Genomic DNA, 22,551 nt, shown 5'->3' on the forward strand with positions numbered 1-22,551 from the left:
CCCGGCAGTGATGGGGCAGAGGGGAGGTGACGTCATGGGTCTGTGGATCCAGCTCGGGCCTGAAGGATGACGTCACAGCTTGCGAGTGACATCACCGCCCTCACGCTATGACGTCACTCCAGGCTAAGTGGGGGGGGGGGACACACACAGAGCACATTTGAGGCACAACCCGTGGGGGCAAAGCCGGGGGGGGGGGGCGATGTGGGGGCTGGTGACATCATAATGGCATCAAAGGGACACGGTGACATCACGTCCCTTTGATGATGTCACGGGGGGGAGGGGAGGGGGGAAAGACGCAGGAGCAGGGCCCCCCCCCCTTTGCCCCCCCACCGCAGGCAGAGTCGCGCTGGCCCAGCCCGGAGGAGGAGGAGGAGGAGGAGGAAGGGGGGGGGGGCCCAGCCGCAGCCCCCCAGCCCCGGCCCCGGCCCCCCCCCAGCCCCCACGGAGTGGACCCAGCCCCGGGCCCCCCCCCGGAGTGAACCCCCCGGACCTGAGTCCCAGGTGAGGAGCTTGGGGGGGGGGTGGGGGGCAGGGGGAGGCCCAGACCCCCGGGGGCTGCCCCCTCCCACCCCCCCCCTAAGCCCCCCCCCCCGCTGTCCCCCCCAGGGTGGGTCGATGGCACCGAGGGGGGAGGGCGCCGCCGACAGACCCCTCTTCAACTTCCACCCCGGCCCCCTCGCCAGGGGCAGGTAAGTGGGGGGGGGACACACAATGGTGGGGGGGGTCCCGGGGGGGGTTGTTGCACCCCTGGGGGACGCTCACGTCCGTCCCCCGCCCCCAGCTGGGGATGGGGGGCTGCTGGCCATCCCCCCCACCGGCCCCCCGGAACCCAGCGGCGCCGACACCATCGAGAAGCTGCGGGAGGCGGTAAGGGGGGGGGGGGGGGTCGGGGGGGCAGCAGGGGTTGGGGGGGGGCCGGAGGGGGGCTGCAGGGGTTCGGGGGGGTCCGGGGGGTGGGGTGGGGGGGACTGGAGGGGTTCAGGGGGACCGTAGGTGTTTGGGGGTGTCCAGGGAGGGGGCTGCAGGGGTTCGGGGGGGTCCGGAGGAACTGTGGGTGTTTAGGGGCGTTTGGAGGGGGCTGCAGGGGTCCTGGGGGGGGGCGGTGCAGGGGTTTAGGAGGGTCTCGGGGGGGGGGCGCATGGGTTTGGGAGGGGGGTGCAGGGGGTGCGGGGTTTGGGAGGCTCTCGGGGGGGGGCACAGGGGTTCAGGGGTCTTGGGGGGGGGGCACTGACCCCCCTCCCGTGCAGGTGGGGGAGCTGTCAGGGCAGGTGGTGCAGCTGCGGGGGGGGCTGGGGGTGCTGCGCCAGGCCCTGCAGCTCCTGCTGCCCCCGCCCCCCCTGCGCCTCGACACCCCGGTGACGGCCGCAGCCCTCCAGCCCCTCCGCGTGGAGACGGGGGGGTCCGGGTTGCGCTGGGGACCCCCCCCTGCCACCCACAGCCTGCCCTGGCTGCACCTTGACCCTTTGTGCAGCACCCCGGGGGGGAGCCCCCCTATGTGGCCCCCCCTCTCTGCCTCTTCGGGGGGACACGGCCTCCCTGGGCCAGAGCTGGAGCCCCCCCTGCCCGAGCTGGAGTCCCCCCTGCCCTGGGACGTGTCCAGCCTGGAGCTGGCGCTGATGGGGGGGCCCCAGGGGATGGGGGGGCCCCAGGGGATGGGGGGGGCCCAGCCCCAAGAAGAGGGGACAAGCATGTGAGGGGACCCTCGGGGGGGCAGACCCCAGCCAACCACTGACACCCTCCCCCCCCCCCCCAAACCCCCTCTCCCCCCTTTTCAATAAAGGAGCCATTTTAAAAACGCACCACAGGAACTGGGGGTCCCATGCTGTCCCCCCCCCGGGGTGTCCCCAGCCCCCGGGGACCCCCACAGCCGGGGGTGGGAGAAACAACTTTATTGGAAGGTGATAATGTCCAGCCCCGGGAGCTGGGGGGCAGGAGAGGCCCAGCACCCCCAAGGAGGTGGCTGAGGGGGCCTGGGGGGTCCCATGGCCAAACTGGGGGCCCTGGGGACCCCCCCACCCCCATGCAAAGCCAGTGGCGGGGGGGGGACGGACACAGGGCAGAGCAGCCCCCCCCCCCCGTTGTCACTGCTGGGCCAGTTTGGCCGCCTCCGCCTTGATGAGGGCGATGAGGTCCTGGTTGATGAGGAAGACGAAGCGGAGGCTGGCGATCTGAGGGGGGGGGGGGGAGAACGCAGAGGGTGAGCATAGCGGGACCCCCACCCACCCCCAAGCCCCACTGGGACCCCCCCCTTCCCCCCCCCGGCCCCCACCTCCACCACCGAGTTGTTGTTCAGCTTCCACTTGTTGCCGCCGAGTACGGGGCGCCCGTCGATGTAGATGGGGCGCCGGCCCTCGTTAGCGATGAAGAAATCCCCGTTATTCTTCAGCTTGATGACGCCTGGAGCCGGGCGGGGGGGGAAATGGGGTGAGGGGGGGGGGGGAATGTAGCCCCCTCCCTGGCCCCAGAGCCCCCCCTGAAACCTGCCCCCTCCCTACCCTGCTTGCGGGAAATCTTCCAGGCGGGTCCCTCCAGGGCCAGGTCCACATCGATCTGGTTGTCCTTTGTGGCTCTGCCCAGTGTGATCTGGAGGGGGGGGGAAAGGAAGGGTCGTGGGGGGCTGTGGGGAGGCCCTGGGGGGCTCCCTGATGAGGGGAGGCAGGATATCTACGCTCACCTCCCGGGAGCGCATGAGGTACCGCACCATGCGGCCCCGCAGCACGGCCAGCGTCTGGCTGTCAAAGTCCGGGGAGCTCATTCCTGGAGGAAAGAGGGGTGAGAGGGGCTGGGGGGGGCAGACAAGGGACTGGGGGGAGGGACAGGGGACTGGGTGGGGGGACAGGGCCCTCTCACCTGTGATGCTGTCAACCAGCACTTGCCACTTGTGCAGCTCCTGCTCCAGCTGCCGGATCTCCCGCTTCTGCCGCCGGTCGGCCACGGTCAGCTCTGGGGAGGAGGGGAGAAGGGGGCTGGGGAGGGGTGGGGGGCACCTGCCCCCCCGTCCTGGGGAGGGGTCCTGGGCCTCTCCCCCCTGTTGGGGCTCGCCAAATAGGAGGGGGGTGCACTCACCGTGCTCCAGCACCTCATCCCGCACATCCCTGCGGAGAAGAGGGGGAATGAGACAGTGCCACCCCACATCCCCCCCCATCACGGTCTCTGTCCCCCCCGCCAGCCCCCCAAAAGCCTCACTTCAGTTTGCTGTCATCGAGCATGTCCTCGGCGTCCGAGAAGTTGAGGACTTGGTCCCCCTTGGGCAGCGGCTGCACTGGAAGGAGGAGGAGAGGAGGGAGTGAGGGGGCTGGGAGGCGCAGGGAAGGGGGGGACACGGGGGATGGGGGACACGGGGGACCCCCCCGGGAGCCTCACCGGTCTGGTCGTCCAGCAGGTAGTACTGCTTCATGAGCTGCCAGTGGAGCTGCAGGGCCTTGGGGGTGCGGGAGGGGTAGAAGACATCGGGGTGTTTGTGAAGCAGCTCCTGGAAGGTGTCGAGGGTGGGCTGGCTGGTCTGCGGAGGGGACAAGGGACACGTGGCACTGAGGAGACCCCCCGAGAACCCAGACAGGACCCCCCCCGCCCGCTCCCGGCCAGCTCTTACCGATCCCACCTTGGTGAGGAGCTGCTCCTCGGCTTTGCTGAAGAGCACTTTGCTCTGGATGGCGGCGATGGCCTCGGGGTGCAGCTGCCGCATGGCCTGGCAGGCGAGTCTGGGGCGGTGGGGGACGGTGTGAGACCCGCCCCCCGTCACAGTTTTCCCCCCGCCCAGGGCTGGCTCTGCCCCTCGGGGACCTTCCCAGCACTCACTTGGAGATGATGGGGTCGTAGAGGAGCGCGTACCAGCGCTCCTGGATCTCCCGCAGGTTGAAGCGGCAGCTGAACTTCACGCCCAAGTGCACGGAGGTCAAGTCATTGGTCTGGAAAAGAACCGCCCCCCCGCCCCGGGGTGAGGGGACAGTCCCCAAGGGCCAGCCCCAAACCACAGCCCCTGCAAGGGTCCCCAAGGGACAGGCAGCCCCCCCACCCAGGGCTGTCACCTGCAGCACGGCGTTGATGAGGAGGAGGTCGTCGGCGGGTTTCCAGCGGCCCAGGTCCTTCGTCACCTGCAGGGACTGTTTGCTCTTCTTCATCCGCTTGGCGAGGCCGGGGGTCGGGACCGGGCTGGGCGCGATGGGGGTGGACACGGACTTGGAGACCTGGGAGGGCAGAGATGGGAGTTGGGGGTCTCTCCGGGGCTCCCCAGATCCCCCGGCCAGCCCTTGGATGTCCCCCGCCAGCCCCTCACCTTCTTCTTCTCGCTGGAGGAAGGCTCGCTGCCCGAGCAGCGCCCGGGCTCCACCCCGCCAGCGCCCTTGGCCCGGCTGGAGGACTTGGCGAGGCTGCTCTCTACCAGCTCATCGTCAAACTTCTTCCGCTTGATGAACCTGGGAGAAAGGAGAAGAGCTCTGAGCCCTGGGGAGCCCGCGGGCCACCCTCTCCCCCAGGCAGGGGACAAGAAGGGGACAGCCCCCTCCCCTCCCGCCCCGGCCTACCGCGAGGAGCTGCGGCGCTTGGGGATGGCGCCCGAGGCCTGGGCCGAGCCCCGCTTCTGCCCCGCCAGAGACTCCTCGTCCTCGGAGCGGCTCGTCGCCCCCGACGCCATCAGTCCGGAGAGCAGCACGTCTGCGGGGGACAGCGGAGATGGAGGGGGTCCCCGGCTTGCACCCTCCCCTCCCCCCGAGACCTCACCCCGTGGGGCGGCAGCCCCCCCCCCTCCCCCACTGCAGGCGGGGGTGCAGTTTGCAGGGGATCGGGGGGGGGACTCTGGCCCTGGCTGGGGGGAGCAGTGGGAACGCAGGGACACGGCGGGGACAAGCAGGACGCGGTGGGAATGAAGGGAGCGTGGAGATGGGAGTGTGGAGATGGGGGGGTGGGGGGGACACACGAGGGCACCGCGGGGCACATGAGGAGCCCGAGGAGGGGGGACACGGCGCGGGGGCGGGCACAGGGCCCTGCTGGGGCCCCCGGACAAACCCCCCCCCCGCGGCCTGGGGAGGACCCAGGCCCAGGCCCACCCCCCTCCCCCTCCCTCAGGGCATCCGGTGACGGCTCCGGTGCCGCCGCCGCGGCCTCACCATCCCCGGGAGCGGAGGCTCCGGCCGCTCCGCCGCGGCGTCTGCCCGGGCGCCTCCATGGACACCGGCGCCACTTCCGAGTACCCACCGGAAGGCGATTTGACGTCAATATCAAGCGCGCTGAAACCTGAGAAGGCGCTGCCATTTTAAAGGCTCCGCGCCGCGTCCGCAGCGCGGCGCCATCTTGGCTCAGGGCGCCGCCATCTTGGCTAAGGGCAAGGCCCCCCCCCCCCCGCTCCCCCCCCCCGGCCCTTCCTAGGCCGCCGTTGCCGGTGGGTCGGGGGCCCCAACACGCGGGCGAGGACGGGGACGAGCCCCGTTATCCCGCAGACAAGGTTCGTCCTGGCCCCGGCCACGCGGACACCCGTCGCCCGCCGAAATGCCCACACCCATCATGGCGGCGCCCTCGCCTCACCCATCATGGCGGCTCCCCCGACCACACCCATCATGGCCGACATCCCCAGGCGGCGAGGAATGGACAAGGCCTCAATGGAGGGGTCGTTCCTTTTATTGGGCTGAGCGCGGCCGCGGGGCCCAGCCCTCCCCGTGGGGCCACCGGCACCAGCGGCCCCGTGCACGCCCAGCAAAGGCAGGCGTGTGCCAGCACACATGTGTTCCTCCCCACACGCGGTGCCAGAGGGCCCTTCCCCAGTGTCCCATGTCCAGTGTCCCCTTTTTCATTGCCGCCATGTGTGTGCGTGTGTTCCCCCAACCCTTGCCGTCCCCAGCGGGGGGGTTGGGGGTGCTAGGCCGAGCTGGGGGCGACGTGGCCGTCGCCGGCCTCGCGGAGGTTGGCGGCCCACTCCTTCCTCTGGATGGTGCCCGTCTTCTCCTCGCGGAACTGCTGCCGCTCCTCCCGCGGGATCTTCACGGCGTGGTACTGCGGCACGGCCGGCGGCGCGTAGCGAGCCCGGCGGAAGAAACCCAGCTGGGGAGGAGGAGGAGGAGGCAGGAGGGGGGAAGGGGGGAGTGGAATGACAAACTTGGGGAGTCAGGGCCCCGTGGGGACACACACCCCGGCTCCACGGCGTCTTGTCCGTCCCTTGGCACCCAAGAGTCACGGCAAACCCTCGCACACCCATGCAAGCCTGGCCAGCAGGGCAAGGGGGGATTCTGCCCCTCTGCCCCGCTCTGGGGAGACACACCCCCCCCCCCAGTTCTGCCCCCAGCTCTGGGGACATCAGAAGGACACGGAGCTGTTGGAGCGGGGCCGGAGGAGGCCACGGAGATGCTGGGAGGGCTGGAGCCCCTCTGCTGGGAGGACAGGCTGAGAGAGTTGGGGGGTTCAGCCTGGAGAAGGCTCCGGGGAGACCTCAGAGCCCCTTCCAGTCCCTAAAGGGGCTCCAGGAAAGCTGGGGGGGGACTCTTGATTGGGGAGGGGAGTGATGGGACGAGGGGGAAGGGTTTGACACTGAAAGAGGGGAGATTGAGGTGAGATGTGGGGAAGAACTTCTTTGGTGTGAGGGTGGTGAGAGCCTGGCCCAGGTTGCCCAGAGAAGCTGTGGCTGCCCCATCTCTGGAGGGGTTCAAGGCCAGGTTGGAGGGGGCTTTGGGCAACCTGGTCTCATTGAAGATGTCCCAGCCACTAGAAGGGATGGAACTGGATGAGCTTTAAGGTCCCTTCCAACCCAAAACGTTCTGGGATTCTATGGTGATTCCACCACTTCCCTGGGTTGGAGTTCATCAAGACCAACCATCAACCCACCACTGACCCATGTCCCTCAGCACCGGCTTTTAGATCCCTCCAGGGATGGTGTTTGGGGAGTGGAGCCATAGGACAAGGAGGAAGGTTTTTCAACCAAAAAATGGGAAACTGAGATGAGATCTGGGGAAGAAATTCTTTGCTGAGAGTGGTGAGACCCTGGCCCAGGTTGCCAGAGAAGCTGTGGTTGTCCCATCCCTGGAGGGGTTCAAGGCCAGGTTAGACGGGGCTTGGAGCAACCTGGGCTGGTGGGACGTGTCCCTGCCCAGGGCAGGGGGGTGGAATGAAATGCTCTTTAAGGTCCCTTCCACCCCAAACTGTCCTGCGATTCTATGGTTCTATGCATAAGTACCGCAAACCCTCGTGCAACGTCCTTTGGTGTTAGTAACGTTAATTATTTGCTTCTATCCTATTAAATCTGTTCCTGTTTCAGCCCCCAGCTTTCCTTAGTTTTTTTCAGTATTCCCCTTCCTGGGTGGTTTCCTTGTTTTTCCCACCCAGGGAGGGGTCATGGGGGGTGAGAGAATAATTGTGTGTACAACAATAAATGGTTGAGGGTTCCTCAAACTGGAACACGCCTGCACACGCCGGCACCGCAGACCCCCACACACCGGCACCGCAGACCCCCCGCACACCCTCACACCGGCACCGCAGACCCCTGCACACCCCGCACACTGGCACTGCAGACCCCCACACACCCGCACCGCAGACCCACACACACTGGCACTGCAGACCCTCCCGCCTCCAACCCCGGTCCCCCCCGGCCTCAGCATGCCGCCAGCCCTGGCAGGGTGGCCACCAGCACTCACAAGGTGGCCACCAGCCCTGGCACCGGGGCGGGAGAGCCCTGCGTTACCGCTTGCCCTCCAGCGCCTGCTGCTCGGCCGAGGGCTGCAGCCCCAGGCGGGCCCGGTAATAGTTGGTGGCGTAACGGGACTTGGGGCTGCTCCGCTTGAAGAAGCCGCACTGGGGAGGAAGCGAGAGGGTGAGGCCGGGCAAGGCCAGGCTGGGGTGGCACAGCACGGCACAGCGTGGCACGGCATGGCTGGGGTGGCACGGCATGGCAAAACTGGGGTGGTGTGGCATGGCATGGCATGGCACAGCTGGGGCGGCATGGCATGGCATGGCACAGCATGGCTGGGGAGGCACAGCATGGCAAAGCTGGGGTGGCATGACATGGAAGAGACAGGGTGGCATGGCACAGCCAGGGTGGCACGGCATGGCATGACTGGGGTGGCATGGCTTGGAAGAGCCAGATTGGCATGGCACAGCACGGCACAGCTAGGGTGACGTGGTATGGAAGAGATAGGGTGGCATGACATGGCACAGCACAGCTGGGGTGGCACGGCAGGGCACAGAAGAGCTGGGGTGACATGGCATGGAAGAGATACGGTGGCATGGCATGGCGCAGCACAGCTGGGGTGGCACAGCATGGCATGGCATGGAAGAGCTGGGGTGGCACAGTGTGGCACGGCATGGCATGGCTAGGGTGGCACGGCACAACTGAGGTAGCACAGCATGGCATGGCACAGAAGAGCTGGGGTGGCATGGCATGGAAGGGCCAGGGTGGCACGGCACAGCTGGGGTGGCACAGCATGGCACAATGTGGCATGACACAGCTGGGGGAGGTGGCATGGCATGGCATGGCATGGCCGGGGTGGCACATGGTGGCACGGCATGGCATGGCACAGCTGGGGTGGCACATTATGGCCCAACACAGCATGGCACAGCCGGGGTGGGCACAGCATAGCGTATCCAGGGGACCCTGTGCCATGGGGAGGGGGAGACTCATCCTGCCACGGGGACCCTCTCCCTGTCCCTCACCTTCCAGAGGATGGCGACGAGCAGGGCCAGCACGAGGACACCGGCCAGCACGGCCAGCAGGACCACCCACCACGGCACGCCACCGGCCACCGCCGCCCCGGGGTCCAGGTAGATGGAGACGGGGATCTGGGGAGGGGAGGATGGTCAGGGGGCGGCGGGTGGGGGTCTAGGGGGGTGGCGGGTGGGGGTCCAGGGTGGGGGGACATGGACCTGCGTGGAGGCATCCTTCAGCACCAGGTTCTTGATGGAGGAGGTGACCGAGACGCTGGCGCGGACGATCAGCTCCACTGAGGTGACAGCCAGGTATTCCTGGGGGGGGCGATGGGAGAGGCTGAGCCCCCTCCCCGGCCTGGGGGTCCCATCCCTGTCCCTGTCCCAAGGGTCCCATCCCCATCCCAAAGGTCCCATCCCTGTCCCAAGGGTTCCATCCCTGTCCCCATCACTGTCCCTGTCCCTTTCCTGGGGGTCCCGTCCCCGTCCCCGTCCCCAGCCCAGGGGTCCTGTCCTTGTCCCCATTCCGGGGGTCCCATCCCTGTCCCTGTCCCTGTCCCAAGGGTCCCATCCCCATCCCAAAGGTCCCATCCCTGTCCCCATCCCTGTCCCGGGGGTCCCATCCCTGTCCCTGTCCCTTTCCTGGGGGTCCCGTCCCCCTCCCCAGCCCAGGGATCCCATCCCTGTCCCCATCCCGGCGGTCCCACTCCTGTCCCCATCCTGGGGATCCCATCCCTGTCCTGGGGGTCCCGTCTCCATCCCCATCCCAGGGAGGCCCATCCCTGTCCCCGTCCCCAGCCCGGGGGTCCTGTCCCTGTCCCCATCCCGGGGTCCCGTCCCTGTCCCCAGCCCGGGGGTCCCATCCCTCCTACCTCCAGGAAGGTTCCGTTCCAGAGGCGCCCGCGGGCCGTCAGGACGGCAGCGCGCTCAAAGCTGCGCAGGGGGCAGCGAAAGGCCAGGCAGCGCGCGGTGCCCTGGGCACAGTCCTGCGGGACAGGGGGGGTCAGCAGGGACAGGGGCACCCCAGGAACGGGGGCACCCCAAGAGTGGGTGCTCCCCATCAGCAGGGGCACCCCATGAGTGGGGACACCCCAGGAGCAGGGGGCACCCCACCAGTGGGGGCACCCCGGGAGCAGGGGCACCCCAGGAGTGGATGTTCCCCATCAGCAGGGGCACCCCAGGAGTAGGTGCATCCCAGAAGCAGGGGCACCCCAAAAGTGGATGCTACCCAGGAGAGAGTGCACCCCAGGAGTGGGTGCTCCCCACCAGTGGGGACATCTCAGGGCTGGGAATACCCCAAGACCGGGGACACCCCAGCAGTAAGGGCACCCCAAGAGTGGGTGCTCCCCAGGAAACGGGGTACCCCAAGAGTGGGTGCTCCCCAGGAAACGGGGCACCCCAGGAGCGGGTGCACCCCATCCCCGCTCACCAGTGTGACGTTCCTCCTCCTCTCCGCGGGGGCCGGCACCCACCAGGACCCCGGGGTGGGCTCCTCGGCGGGGTCACCCTCCCCCGATGGCTCCTGCGGGTGGGGGGGGGAAGGATGGATATGGAGGGAGGGGTGGCACAGACCCACCCCCAGCCACCCCCGTCCCCCCCCGTCCCCACGTCCCCTCCTGTGGCGGTACCAGGGCCAGGCGCAGCGGGTTGGCGGGGGGGCTGCAGGCTGTGGGTGGCCCGGGGGGGGCCACCAGCTCCAGGTGGAGGGGGTAGAGCAGCCATTTCCCGTTGCTGGTCTCGTGGGGCCAGAGGAGGGTGAGGAAGGCCGAGCCCAGCGTCTTCAGCGACGGCCCCCGGTTGGAGACCTGCGGTGGGGGTGGGGGGGGGACAGGGACATGTTGGTGTGAGTGGGGTGGCCACCTCTCGGCCCCCTCCTGCGCCCCACCCCGGCCCCACAGCCCCCCTGCCCCACAGCCACCCCCCCATCCAGGAGCGTGGGGTGGGAAGGGGAGCACCGTCCCACAGGATGGGGACAGGGATAGGGATGGGACCCCCAGGACAAGGATCGGGATGGGATGGGATGGGACCCCCGGAATGGGGACAGGGATGGGATCCCCGGGCTGGGAAGGGGGATGAGACCACTGGGATGGGGACAGGGATGGGGATGGGACCCCCAGGATGGGGACAGGGATGGGACCCCCAGGATGGGGACAGGGATGGGATTCCCAGGATCAGGACAGGGACAGGACCCCTGGGCTGGGGAGGGGGACGAGACCCCTGGAACAGGGACAGGGATGAGACCCCCAGGGCAGGGACAGGGGACAGAGACACACACACACCCCCCCCCAGCATCCCCGTGTCCCCCCCAGTCCCCGACTCACCGTGACCTCGAAGCGCACGGCGCTGCCCACCTGGGTCTCCCGCTTCACAGCACTCTCCCCCAGCACCACCCCACCGAAAAAGAGCCGGGGGGGCACGGCCACGCTGCAGGGACACCCGGGGGGGTCAGCACAGCCTCAGGGGGGGCTTCTGGGCCCCCCCCTCCCCACCTTCACTCACCCCGTCACGGAGAGGGGCAGCTCGATGACCACGCGGGCGCGAGCCACCACCGGCTCCAGCCCCGGCTGCTCGCTGATCCTGGGGAGAGGTGGAGGGGTTTAGGGGGGGCATCACCCCAAATCCCGCCCTCCCCTGCAAACAGAGCAAAGGGGGGGGGGGTTCAACCGGGAAGGCCCCCGACCCCCCCAGGCGCTCACGTGGACAGGGCCAGCTCCACTGCCAGGTCCGTGGTCTGGATGGTGATGCCCAGGGTGCTGAGGATGAGGAAGAACCGCACCTGGGGACGGAGCGGGGGGGTGAGGACTGGGGCTGGGGGGAGCAAGGGGGGTTGGGAGGGGGCAGGCCAGGGAGCTGCACCCACCTGGGCTCCGCGTTTCATGGGGTTCCCCAGCTCGCACTCCACCTGCGAGCCGTTCTGGTTGGCGAGGCACACCACTGGCTTGTCCTGGGGGGCAGAGGGATGAGCCCCCGCTCCTGGCATCCCCCCCAGCCCGCTGTGTCACAGGACTGACCCCCACCAGCACCCCTGGCACCGGACCTCTGCACCCCCAGGACCAGCCCTGTCCCTCCAATGTCCCCAGGACCACCCCATCCCTCTGCACCTCCAGGACCACCCCATCCCACATCTCCAGCACCCCCAGGACCACCCCATCCCACACCCCCAGGACCAGCCCCGTCCCTTCAGCGTCCCCAGGACCACCCCATCCCTCTGCACCCCCAGGACCACCCCATCCCACATCCCCAGGACCAGCCCTGTCCCTCCGGTGTCCCCAGGGCCGTCTCCATCCCTCTGCACCCCCAGAACCATCCCCATCCCTCTGCATCCCCCCCAGATCACCCCATCCCTCTGCCCCCAGCACCCTCGGTGCCACCCTCCGGCCCCCCCCAGCCCCTGTACCGAGGGTGCCCGCCCATCGTAGGGGCGCAGGGCGGAGTAGGGCAGCTCGGGGGGGAAGGTGGCGGTGAGCAGGGCCTCGTGGGCATCGTCCCCGTCCCGCTGCGGCTCCGCCGGGTCCGAGGGCAGGTTGGTCACCTGGATCTCCAGGGCCACGTCCTTCTGGTCGCTCATGGCGAAGATGGCGGTGCCATCCTCCCCCCTGGGGATGGAGAGGCCCATGAGACCCCCCGCCTTGGGGTGTCCCCAACATCGGGGTGACCCGTCCCCGTCCCCCTCACCTGGGCAGGGGCAGGAAATCGGCGTCCCCCAGGCGGGCGCAGAACTGGAAGTGGAGCTGGAGGTTGCTCTGGCAGATCTTGTCGTCCCCACAGCCCTGCTTCAGGAAATGCACCTGGGGGGGGGACACAAACGGCGGGGGACGGGGACACTCCAGACATCTCCCCCCCTGCACGGGACGGTGCCCCCTGGATCCCTGGGGAGGGGATGTGGCCGGGTCCCCACCTCAGTGCGGTGGGTGCTGGGCTGCTGGGGGCTGAGGACGGGCAGCAGCGGCGGGAGGGTGGTCTCCCGGCCCCGCCGAGGGGTCCCCGCTCCCCGGATGCCGTAGGCGAGGGTGACGGCGATGGGGCGCAGCTTGTCACGGATGCTGTCCTGCGGGGACATGGGGGGAACGTGGTGGGGACAGGGATGAGAATGGGGAGAAAATGGGGATGGGGACAGAGACAGGGATAGGGGTGGGAATGGGGACAGGAATGAGGATGAGGATGGGGACAGGGATGAGCACGAGGATGGGGACAGGGATGAGCATGAGGATAGGGACAGGGATGGAGATGGGGATGAGGATGAGGAGAAAATGGGGACAGGGATGGGGACGTGAACAGGGATGAATAAAGGGGTGAAGATGAGGATCAGGACAGGGATGGAAACAGGGATGAGAACGGGAATGGGGACAGGAATGAGGATGGGGATGAGGATCAGGATGGGGATGGAAACACATGAGAATGGGGATGGGGATAAGGATCAGGGCTGGAAACAGGGATGAGAACAGGGATGGGGATGGGGACAGGGATGAAGATGAGGATCAGGACAGGGATGGAAACAGATGAGAACGGAGATGGGGATGAGGATGAGGATGGGGACAAGGATGAGGATGGGGATGAGGATAAGGATGGGGATGGGGATGAGGATGGGGACCCACCTGGAGCTGGAAGGTGGCTGTGACGCAGGTGCGGACGTGCTGCCGGGGCAGCTCCACGGTGTTGGAGAACTGGTGCTCGGGGTCCGAGGGCCGGCGGCCGAGGAAGGAGACACGGGGGGCCTGGCCCAGCCGCCGCCGATCCGTGTCGGCATCCAACACGTACTCCAGCACTGGGGGGGAGGGAGGGGAGGAAGAGGGATGGGCACGATGCTGGGGGTCCCTCCCCTCCCACCCCGGGGGGCTCCTGTGCCCCCCACCCTGCTGCCCGTCCCCCCCCCACGCTCACCGAGGCGGGGGCTGTAGCTGGCGGGGCTGGCCGTGTAGCTGAAGCAGACTCGGACGTCCACGCTGGGAGGGCACAGGGGGGGGCCATGGGGTGAGACGGGTGGCACCCACCTATGGCTGTGTCCTGGCTGCGTGCCCAGGGAGGGGAAATGGGGGGGGACACAGCGGGTGGCACCCACCAGACGCCCTCCTGGTGCTGGCAGTTGCTCTGCTCCAGGTCGATGTTGGGGGGGAGCAGGGAGACGTTCCTGGAGACGTGGACGACTGGCCGGGCCCTGCCGGGGGAGAAACAGGGGGTGCCAGTCTGCCCCCCCCCCCCGACAAAGGGCACCCCGAGCCTTGCACAGACCCAGCACTCACACACACCCACCCCACCCCCCCCGGGAATCCCAGCTGTGCCCAGAGATTGGGGACCCCCTGGGTCAGGGGATACTCTGGGAGGGTTTGAGGGAAGCCTGGGGTGGGGGGTGGTCGGGGGGGGGGCGGTGCTCGAGGTGGGGTATACCCAGGGTGGGGGGATGCTTGGGGTGGGGGATGCTCAGAGTCAGGGATGCCTGGGGTGGGGGGAGGCCCGGGGGGGGGCACTCACCTGTACAGCACCACGGTGTCGGAGAGGGAGCCGACGAGCAGGTCGGGGTAGAGGTTTCCATCCACGTCCAGCCCCCCCGAGAGGGAGTACCCGAAAGCCGTCACCCCCACACCCTCCCCGTCCAGGACCTGGGGACAGGCCACCCGTGACACAGGGAACTTGGGGGGGGGGGGGGGGGGCCGGGGGGGTGATGGTCAGTGCACACCCCCCCACCTCACCCCCCCCCCTCACCTGCGCCGGCTTTGCCACGATGCCCAGGTTGCTGCCGTGGTAGATGTAGACTTTGCCGGCGCCATCGAAGGGGGCTCCCACGGCCAGGTCTGGGGGGGGCCAAGTGTGTGGTGGGGGGGTGTCGGTTCTGAGACCCCTCCTGGGACCCTCAATGAGATGCTCAGGGGTGAGGGATGCTCAGGGTGGGGAGATGCTCAGGGTAGGGGGATGCTCAGGGTAGGGGGAATTGATGGGATGCAGCCCCCCCTGCTGCCACCATCTCCCTGCCCTAGCATCATCCCAGCCCATGGAGACACCCCCCCGAGCCCCTCACCCTCGAAGCCGTCGTGGTTGAGGTCTCCAGCAGCGCTGAGGGCGATGCCGAACATGGAGCCGCGGGTGCCGTTGAGGCGCAGGGGGGTGGCGGCTTCCCAGCGCCCCGCCGGGTTGATATAGACGTAGGCGGCCCCCCCGATCTCCTCCTTACGCTCGAAAAAGTGGGGGGCCCCCACCACCAGGTCCATCCAGCTGCGGGGACGGTGGCTCCATCACCCTCCGTCCCCCTCCCGCTGCAGGGGGGCGATGGGGGGGGCAGGGAGGACCAAGCTGCCTCAAGCTGGGGAGAAGGGGGCGGGGTGGGGGGTGTGTGTGTGTCCCCCAAAAAAAAACCCTCACCCATCGCTGTTGAGGTCGAGCACGGCCAGGGCGTAGCCGAAGGCGGAGGTGAGCTGCTGGCCGGGCAGCACGGCCTCGGGCACCAGGCGGTTGGCCCCGTCGCGGCGGAGGATGAGGACGGCCCCGGTGTGGTTGGCACGGGGGGCACCGGTGACGAAGCTCAGCTCCCGCCGCCGCGTCAGCCCCGCGCCCGAGTCCACCGAGAAGCCTGGGGGGGGGGAGATGGAGTGTGGGGGGCAGTTATTAGGGGGGTGCTCACCCACCCGCCGCAGGCCCCCCCCCCCCCCGCCAATATCCACCCATCCGTCCCTCTGTCCGTCCGTCTCTCTCTCTCTGCTCAGCCCTGGGGGGGGGGTGTCTCGGGGACCCTCGTGCTTTGGTGGTGGTGGTGGGGGCTCTGCTCGTGCCTCAGTTTCCCTGCTCTGTGCTCCCTGGGGCACAGCGGCTGCAGCTGGGGGCGGGGGGGGGGGCAGGACTGTGGAGTCCCATCCCCAGTTCCGGGACTGGGGGGAGCCAAGGGGGAGCAGAGGCTGCTGGGGGGAGCGAGGACCAGCCCCCTCCCCCCCCCCGCATTGCCAGGAGGGGAGATTTTGGGGAAAGAAAGGGAGATTTTGGGGAAAGAAAGGATGATTTTGGGGCCAGAGCAGCAAGACCCAGAGCATTGCCGGACAGGAGCCAGATCCCCCCGCCAGTGGGGGCCGGGAGCCCCTTCCCCACATGCAGCAGCTGCAGTGATCAGCGCCCCCCCCCCCCCCCCCGCAGCCCCCCGAGCCCCCAGCCAGGCTCCAGCAGGATGTGGCTGCTGCCCCCCCCCCGCGGGAACCATGCACCCCCCCATGCAGAAACACCTCCGGAGGGCAGAGCATGGGGAAAGCAGGGTGCAGGGGGGGCCACGCCAGGCTCAGAGTCCCATCCCCCCCCCCCAGCCTGGCGGTGCCCCCACCGCGGCCCCGGCACAGGGAGGGGACACAGGACAGGGATGGGGACAAGGCAGTGCTGCCCGCAGGTACCCCCGGCTGGGGAGGAGTTTGGGACCCCCACCCTTGGGACGGGGGGGGGCGGTGACGGCCACAGGCTCGTGCCTGACACCAAATGTTCCCACTGTGTGTGTGGGGGGGTGAGCGTGCAGCCACACGCGTGCACGGCTGGGGGTGTGCACAAGTGGGGGGGGCCATGCACAGGGAGGGAGGTCGCTCAGTGCGTGTGTGCGCAGGGAGGGGGGGCGATGCGTGTGCAGGAGGGGGGGTGCTCAGTGCCTGCGTGTCTACACGGGGAGGGGGCACACGCGTGTGCACGTACACGTGTGCCGGCGGGGCCTGGTGGGGGCTGCGGGACCCCCTCCTTTGCTCTCCCCTCCACAGACACGGCGGGGCGGGGGGGGGGGGGGACAGACACACAGACCACAGTGACACGGGTCCGGGGAGGGGGGGTGGGGGGGGCACACGGGGACGCCGGTGTCACCCGGCGCTTACGAACCCAAGTAGCTATTGTGGGGGACGTCGCCGGCCGCCCCGGGCACCTTCTCTCCGGGCTGGGGGGTTTTGTAGACCAGCTGGTCGGGGTCTGAGCTATCAATGTTTGTCACAAAGAGCAGCCCTGAGCCGCGGCCGGGCGGGGGGGGAGGAGGGAGGAGGGGGGGGAGAAAGAGAGAGGGGCGTCAGGGTGGCGGTGGGGACCCCCCCCCTCCGGCCCCCACGCCGCCCCCCCTACCCAGGTAGCTGTTGGCGGGCAGGGGGATGAGCGAGGGGTCCTGGTCCTTCTCGCCCCCGGCTTCGTAGGGGCCGTCGTCGTAGCGCAGCAGGTCCAGGGAGCTCTGGTTGAGCAGCTCCACGCGCAGGGTCCCTGCCAGGCGAGGGGGGGTGAGGGGGCGGGATGGGGGGACACACGCACACTCACACACGCTCACACACGCGCGCGCACGCACCCCCCCACGGGGACCCTCCTGGGGGCAAAGGGGCGTCGGGGCTGCCCCATGGCACAGCGATGGTGGGGGGGGGGATCCGCCTCCCCCCCCCCGGCTGGGCATCCCGACACGCGCGTGTGTGTGCTGACGTGAGCGCACACGCCTACCCACACGTGTGCACACGCGCAGAGAACGTAGCCCGGGTGCTCACACCCACAGCGTGAACACAGACGTGTGCTCATGCCCATAGCAGGCACACACACGTGTGCTCACACCTACAGCGTGAACACAGACGTGCTCACACCCATAATAGGCACACACATGTGTGCTCACACCTACAGCGTGAACACAAACATGTGCTCACACCCATAGCAGGCACACACACGTGTGCTCACACCCACAGCGTGAACACAAACATGTGCTCACGCCCATAGCAGGCACACACACATGTGCTCACGCCCACGGCATGAACACAGACATGTGCTCACGCCCATAGCAGGCACACACACGTGTGCTCACGCCTACGGCATGAACATGCATCACACATACATGAGCACGCACCTGCATGCACGCACACGGCTATACATACACACAAGCACACTCATACAGCATACACACCCACGTGTTCAGACTCACAGCATGCTCACACACGTGTTCACACGTATAACATGCTCACACCCTCAGCACACTCACACGTGTGCTCACACCTGTAACATACTCACACACATGTGCTCACACCCTCAGCGTTCACACGCACGTGCTAATACCCGTAACATGCTGACGTGCTCACACCCACAGCATGCTCACACACGTGTGCTCACACCCTCAGCACACTCACACATGTGTGCTCACACCCGTAACACGATCATACATGTGTGCTTACACCTGTAACACGCTCACACCCTCAGCACACTCACACACGTGTGCTCACACCCTCAGCATTCACATTCATGTGCTAATACCCGTAACATGCTGACGTGCTCACACCCACAGCATGCTCACACACGTGTGCTCACACCCTCAGCACACTCACACACGTGTGCTCACACCCGTAACACGCTCACACATGTGCTCACACCCTCAGCACACTCACACATGTGTGCTCACACCCTCAGCATTCACACGCACATGCTAATACCCGTAACATGCTGACGTGCTCACACCCATAACATGCTCACACACGTGTGCTCACACCCTCAGCATGCTCACACCCATGTGCTCACATACAGCACGCCCCTCTGCGTGCCCACACCCACCACTCACACACACCTCACCCGCCCATCCCAGGCAGGATCACGCACCCACACGCGTGCACACGCCGTTCCCCCCCCCCCCCCCCTTCCACAACCCCTCACCCTTCCAGTTGTAGGTGCCGGGGGCCCCGAAGAGCACGTAGTGGTGGTCCGGGGAGAAGGCGGCGGCCAGGCCCTGCTGGCAGGAGCCGAAGCGGTCGTGGCCCTGGGGCCGGCCCTGGCAGAACTTCCACTCGCCCCCGTCCAGCTCGTCCCGCACCCGCAGGTCCTGGCTCAGCACGAAGCATCGCCCGATCACGTCCCGTGTCTCCAGCGGCTGCCGCACACGGTGCCGCGCTTCGTACCGGTGGGCGCAGGTCTGCGTACAGGGGGGGGGGGAGTACAGAGGGGGGGGTGTGTCAAGGGGGTGCTGGGGACCCCCACCACCCACCCCTCCTCGCCGCTGTCTCCCACTCTCCCCCCCCCCCCCCCAGCCCCGGTGCTCACCACGATCTTCCCGCCAGCACCTTGGCTCTTGACGCTGACCCCCAGCCACTGGTTCTCCTTGCTCTCCCGCTGCAGGTCCACTGAGGGGGGGGGGGATGACAGCGTCAGCCCCGCCGGGACCCCCAGGGTGGGGAGCCGGGGGTGGGAGTCCCCGCAGAGCGAGCGCACACCCCCCTCCCCCCAAAGCACAACTCACCTCCCTCATCGATGGGCACCCGCCAGCAGTCGGAGAGCTCGGGGGTCAGTGGGCAGGCGAAGAGCCCCCCAGTCCGGTTGGCACCTTGGCCGGGCAGCGCTGGCGCCTGGGGGGCCCCCACCAGCAGCCTGCCACAGCGGGGAGCCCCCCCATCAGAATTGGGGGGGGGGGGGGGCAGCACCCAGCAACACCCCCCCCCCCCCAATCCCGGCAGGGCACGTGCAACACTGGGTTTGCACACCCGGTGTCCCTCCCCCCCCCGGCACCCGTCCCCCCCCCACCCCCATGCAGCTGTCCCCGCGCCCCCGCACCGATGTCACGCCGCCGGTGCCCGGTGCCAGCCACCCCCCCGGGCCGAGCAGCTGCAGCCCCGGCGCCGCCATCGCCAGGCCTCAGCCGCAGCTCGGTGCACGTGTGGGCAGGGGGGGGGGGCGCAGGAGGCGACACCCCCACTCCCTACCCCATCCCCTCTTGGTGCAGCGGGGTTGGGGGCACCCAGACCCCCACCCCCCCCGGGTCCCCGAGGGGGGTGTCAGAGGAGTTCTGTGCCAACCACGGCTCCCCGGTGGCCGTGGGCCACCCGTGGCCACCCCCCAGCCCCTCTCCCGGGGGGGACAATGGCCTGAGGACACGAGGGAGCCCCGGGGGGGTGGCGGAGAGGCAGAGCCGGTAAAAATAAACTGGAATTCACTCAAAATAACCCGGCAGCAACATGCCCAAAAAAGGAGGGAGCCAGACGGGGCCACCGGAGCGCGCCCCGTGCCAGGGGAGCGGGCACCTCCCGGGGTGACGGCACCGGGGGACACGGTGGGGCTGAACCCGTCCCCGAGCCCTGCCGGCGACCGGCGGGGGGACACGGGAGGGGGAGGACACGGGAAAGGGGGGAGACACGGGAAAGGGGGGAGACACGGATGCGGTGCCAGCGGCTCCGCAAACACCTGCCCCGGGCACCGGGGAGCCAAAATCCCCCTCCCGAGGCCAGGAATGCGGAGAGGCGGCTGCCGCGGCTCCGTCCGGCGCCACCGGCCCGGCGGGGGCACGGGGAGAGCCGGCGGCGAGCGGGGGGGGGGGGGGGGGGAGGAGTTGCCGGGGCCTCGCGAGCGGGTGACAGCGTCCCTCGGGACCTGCTCCCTCCGGGGGAACCCCGTCGCTGAGACACCCCCCCCCCAACCACCACCTCTTCTCCCGCCAGCAGCCTGAGCCCCCCCCCGGAGGGGGCACCCATCTGTCGGGGACACGGGGTCTGGGGACATCGCGGGGGGGGGGACACGGGGAGGGCGGCGGCAGCGGGTGGCTGCCCTGGCACGCACCGGGTGGGCGTTTGCCAGCTCAGCGGGCGCGGGGGAGGCGGCGGGCACGGCCCGGGGTGAGGAGGGGGGTTCGGGGGGGGGGGGGTGTGGTGGAGGGTGCGGGGGGAGGAGGGGTATCCAACCGCCCCAGCACCCCGAGGCTGCCCCCGGGGGATCGATCGCCCCCCAATGTGTGTGTCCGTGTCCCCCCCCCCCCCGGCCCCACAACCGGCTCCTGCTGAATAATTCCGGAGCGGCGGCAGCGCCGGAGGGGGGTGGTGGTGGGGGGGGTGGTGTGTGTGTCCCCCCCGCGCCCGTCCCCGTCCCCTCGGGTCTCCAGCCCGACCGGAGTCTCGGCACCCCAAAGGCGGGAGGGACAGGATCGGGCCCCTCCAGCATCCCGGGGAGCGGCGGGGGGGACCCCCCCCTCCCTCGGGCTGCCGGACCCCAACTCAGCGCGTGTGGGGGGGGGACGCCGCAGAGAGTTTGGGGAACACAAAGTTTTGGGGGACACAGGAGGGAGGGGACCCCACCCGGGACAGGATCCGCGGGGACAGCCCGGGGCGGGGGGGGGGAAAGGTCCGCAGCCCCGGCAGCCCCCTCCCGGTGCCGGCGGTGGTCCGGAGCTGCTCCCCGCCCCCCCCCCCCCCCCCCCCCAGCGACACCCCCGGCACTCACCAGCCGGCCGGCTCGGGGCTGAGCTGCCGGTGCAGAGCCACGGCGAAGCCGAAGAGGCTGCCCTTGTCGCCGTCCTTCAGCAGGCTGCTGGTGGCGTCCAGGTTGAAGGCTGCGGTGGCCACCAGCCGCAGGCAGAGCCAGGGCAGGCAGAGCCGCCGAGCCCCCGCCATGCCGCCGCTCCCCCCCGCCGCTCCCCGCCGACACCGACACCGGCCACGGCGAGGAGGAGCAGGGGCCGCCCCCCCCCCCCCCCCACCTCTCCCGCCCCGCCCGCCGCGGGGGGGTGGGAAAAGGGGGGGGGGGGGGGTGTCACACCGTGTGTCACACCCCGGGGGGGGTCGGGCTGTGGCAGAGCATCGCACCCCCCCGCGACGCGGTGCATCCCGCACCCCCACAGCTCGCTGGGGCAGGGGCTGCACCCCCCATCGCAGTGTGTTGTACCCCCCATTGCAGTGTTGCACCCCCTATCGCAGTGTGTTGTACCCCCTATCGCAGTGTTGTACCCTCCATTGCAGTGTTGTACCCCCCATCGCAGTGTGTTGTACCCCCCCATCGCAGTGTATTGTACCCCCCATCGCAGTGTTGTACCCCCTATCGCAGTGTTGCACCCCCTATCGCAGTGTTGCACCCCCCATCGCAGCGTGTTGCATCCATCACCCCATATCAGTGTCCTGCACCCCACATCGCGGGTATCGCACCCCACATCACAGTGTACTGCACCCCGTATCGCACTGTATAGCGCCCCGTATCGCCATGCATCGCACCCGATACCCCCACACCCTGTCACCCGCAGCGACACCACGATACCCTGTCACCTGCAGAGGCACCCGATCACCCACAGTCACACCCCGACACCCCAAAACACCGTCACCTGCGGCGATACCCCAATATCCTGTCACCTGCAGAGACACCCCGACACCCCAACACCCGCAGCGATACCCTGTCACCTGCAGTGACACCCCGACACCTGCAGCGATACCCCAATACTCTGTCACCTGCAGTGACACCCCAACACCTGCAGTGATACCCCAGCACCTGCAGCGACACCCTGTCACCCGCAGTGACACCTCGACACCCTGACACCTGCAGCGATACCCCAGTACCCCATCACTTGCAGTGACACCCCAACACCTGCAGTGACACCCTGTCACCCGCAGTGACACCTCGACACCCTGACACCCGCAGCGATACCCCAATACCCCATCACCTGCAGTGACACACTGGCACCCCATCACCCGCAGTGACACCCCAACACCCTGACACCTGCAGCAATACCCCAATACCCCATCACCTGCAGTGACACCCCAACACCTGCAGTGACACCCTGTCACCCGCAGTGACACCCCAACACCCCAATACCCGCAGCGATACTCCATCACCCACAGTGACACCCCGACACCCGCAGCAATACCCCAATACCCCGTCACCTGCAGTGACACCCTAATATCCCGTCACCTGCAGAGACGCACCCCAACACCTGCAGCCATACCCTGTCACCCGCAGCGACACCCCGACACCTGCAGCGATCCCCATGGGGGACGATCTGCCATCCCAGCATCTCCCCGGGAGCGAGCCCGCGCTGACGGGGACAGCCCCGGGGAGCCGGCGCTGGGAGGGGGGACCGGGACCCCGCTCCGGCTGCTCCCGTGGGGACAGCCCAGCCCCGTCCCCAACCTCCTGCCAGCCCCCCCCCTCCCCAACCCCACCCCCCCACTACCACCTTGTGCTGGGTGAGGAGTAACCCCCCCTGCACCCCAAAACGAGAGGCAG

At 68.7% G+C, this 22,551-nt stretch overlaps 3 protein-coding genes across 3 annotated transcripts in view; 1 reads left to right on the forward strand and 2 right to left on the reverse strand.

The window, feature by feature from the left end:
* Window positions 1-1,694, forward strand: part of KCNH3 (potassium voltage-gated channel subfamily H member 3) — a 9,278-nt gene extending 7,584 nt beyond the window's left edge. The window contains 3 exon segments of the mRNA XM_074167304.1: window positions 607-685; window positions 782-867; window positions 1,248-1,694. Of these exon segments, the coding sequence (XP_074023405.1) occupies window positions 607-685; window positions 782-867; window positions 1,248-1,694 (612 nt within the window).
* Window positions 1,695-1,803: 109 nt separating this feature from the next.
* MCRS1 (microspherule protein 1) lies at window positions 1,804-5,195 on the reverse strand. Its single transcript, XM_074167303.1, has 14 exons — window positions 5,106-5,195; window positions 4,524-4,653; window positions 4,277-4,415; window positions 4,029-4,187; window positions 3,799-3,908; window positions 3,593-3,701; window positions 3,364-3,502; window positions 3,187-3,262; window positions 3,067-3,095; window positions 2,851-2,943; window positions 2,675-2,757; window positions 2,496-2,583; window positions 2,270-2,397; window positions 1,804-2,168 (listed from the first exon to the last, which is right to left on the reverse strand). The coding sequence occupies exons 2-14, from the start codon at window positions 4,631-4,633 to the stop codon at window positions 2,082-2,084; spliced, it is 1,350 nt and encodes a 449-aa protein (XP_074023404.1). The 5' UTR covers window positions 4,634-4,653; window positions 5,106-5,195; the 3' UTR covers window positions 1,804-2,081.
* A 406-nt stretch (window positions 5,196-5,601) lies between these two features.
* Window positions 5,602-20,951, reverse strand: ITGA7 (integrin subunit alpha 7). The gene is made up of 25 exons (XM_074167306.1): window positions 20,782-20,951; window positions 18,815-18,942; window positions 18,619-18,698; window positions 18,235-18,490; window positions 16,687-16,818; window positions 14,977-15,184; window positions 14,636-14,829; window positions 14,323-14,411; window positions 14,092-14,219; window positions 13,682-13,777; window positions 13,504-13,565; window positions 13,218-13,387; window positions 12,521-12,670; window positions 12,298-12,410; window positions 12,020-12,218; window positions 11,483-11,566; window positions 11,319-11,398; window positions 11,122-11,199; window positions 10,944-11,046; window positions 10,251-10,427; window positions 10,052-10,144; window positions 9,495-9,608; window positions 8,842-8,940; window positions 8,632-8,757; window positions 5,602-6,033 (listed from the first exon to the last, which is right to left on the reverse strand). The coding sequence occupies exons 1-25, from the start codon at window positions 20,949-20,951 to the stop codon at window positions 5,851-5,853; spliced, it is 3,312 nt and encodes a 1,103-aa protein (XP_074023407.1). The 3' UTR covers window positions 5,602-5,850.
* Between the last annotated feature and the right edge of the window lie 1,600 nt (window positions 20,952-22,551).

Source organism: Numenius arquata, unplaced genomic scaffold (genome assembly GCF_964106895.1).
Source record: "Numenius arquata unplaced genomic scaffold, bNumArq3.hap1.1 HAP1_SCAFFOLD_627, whole genome shotgun sequence".
Classification (NCBI taxonomy): Eukaryota; Metazoa; Chordata; class Aves; order Charadriiformes; family Scolopacidae; genus Numenius; species Numenius arquata.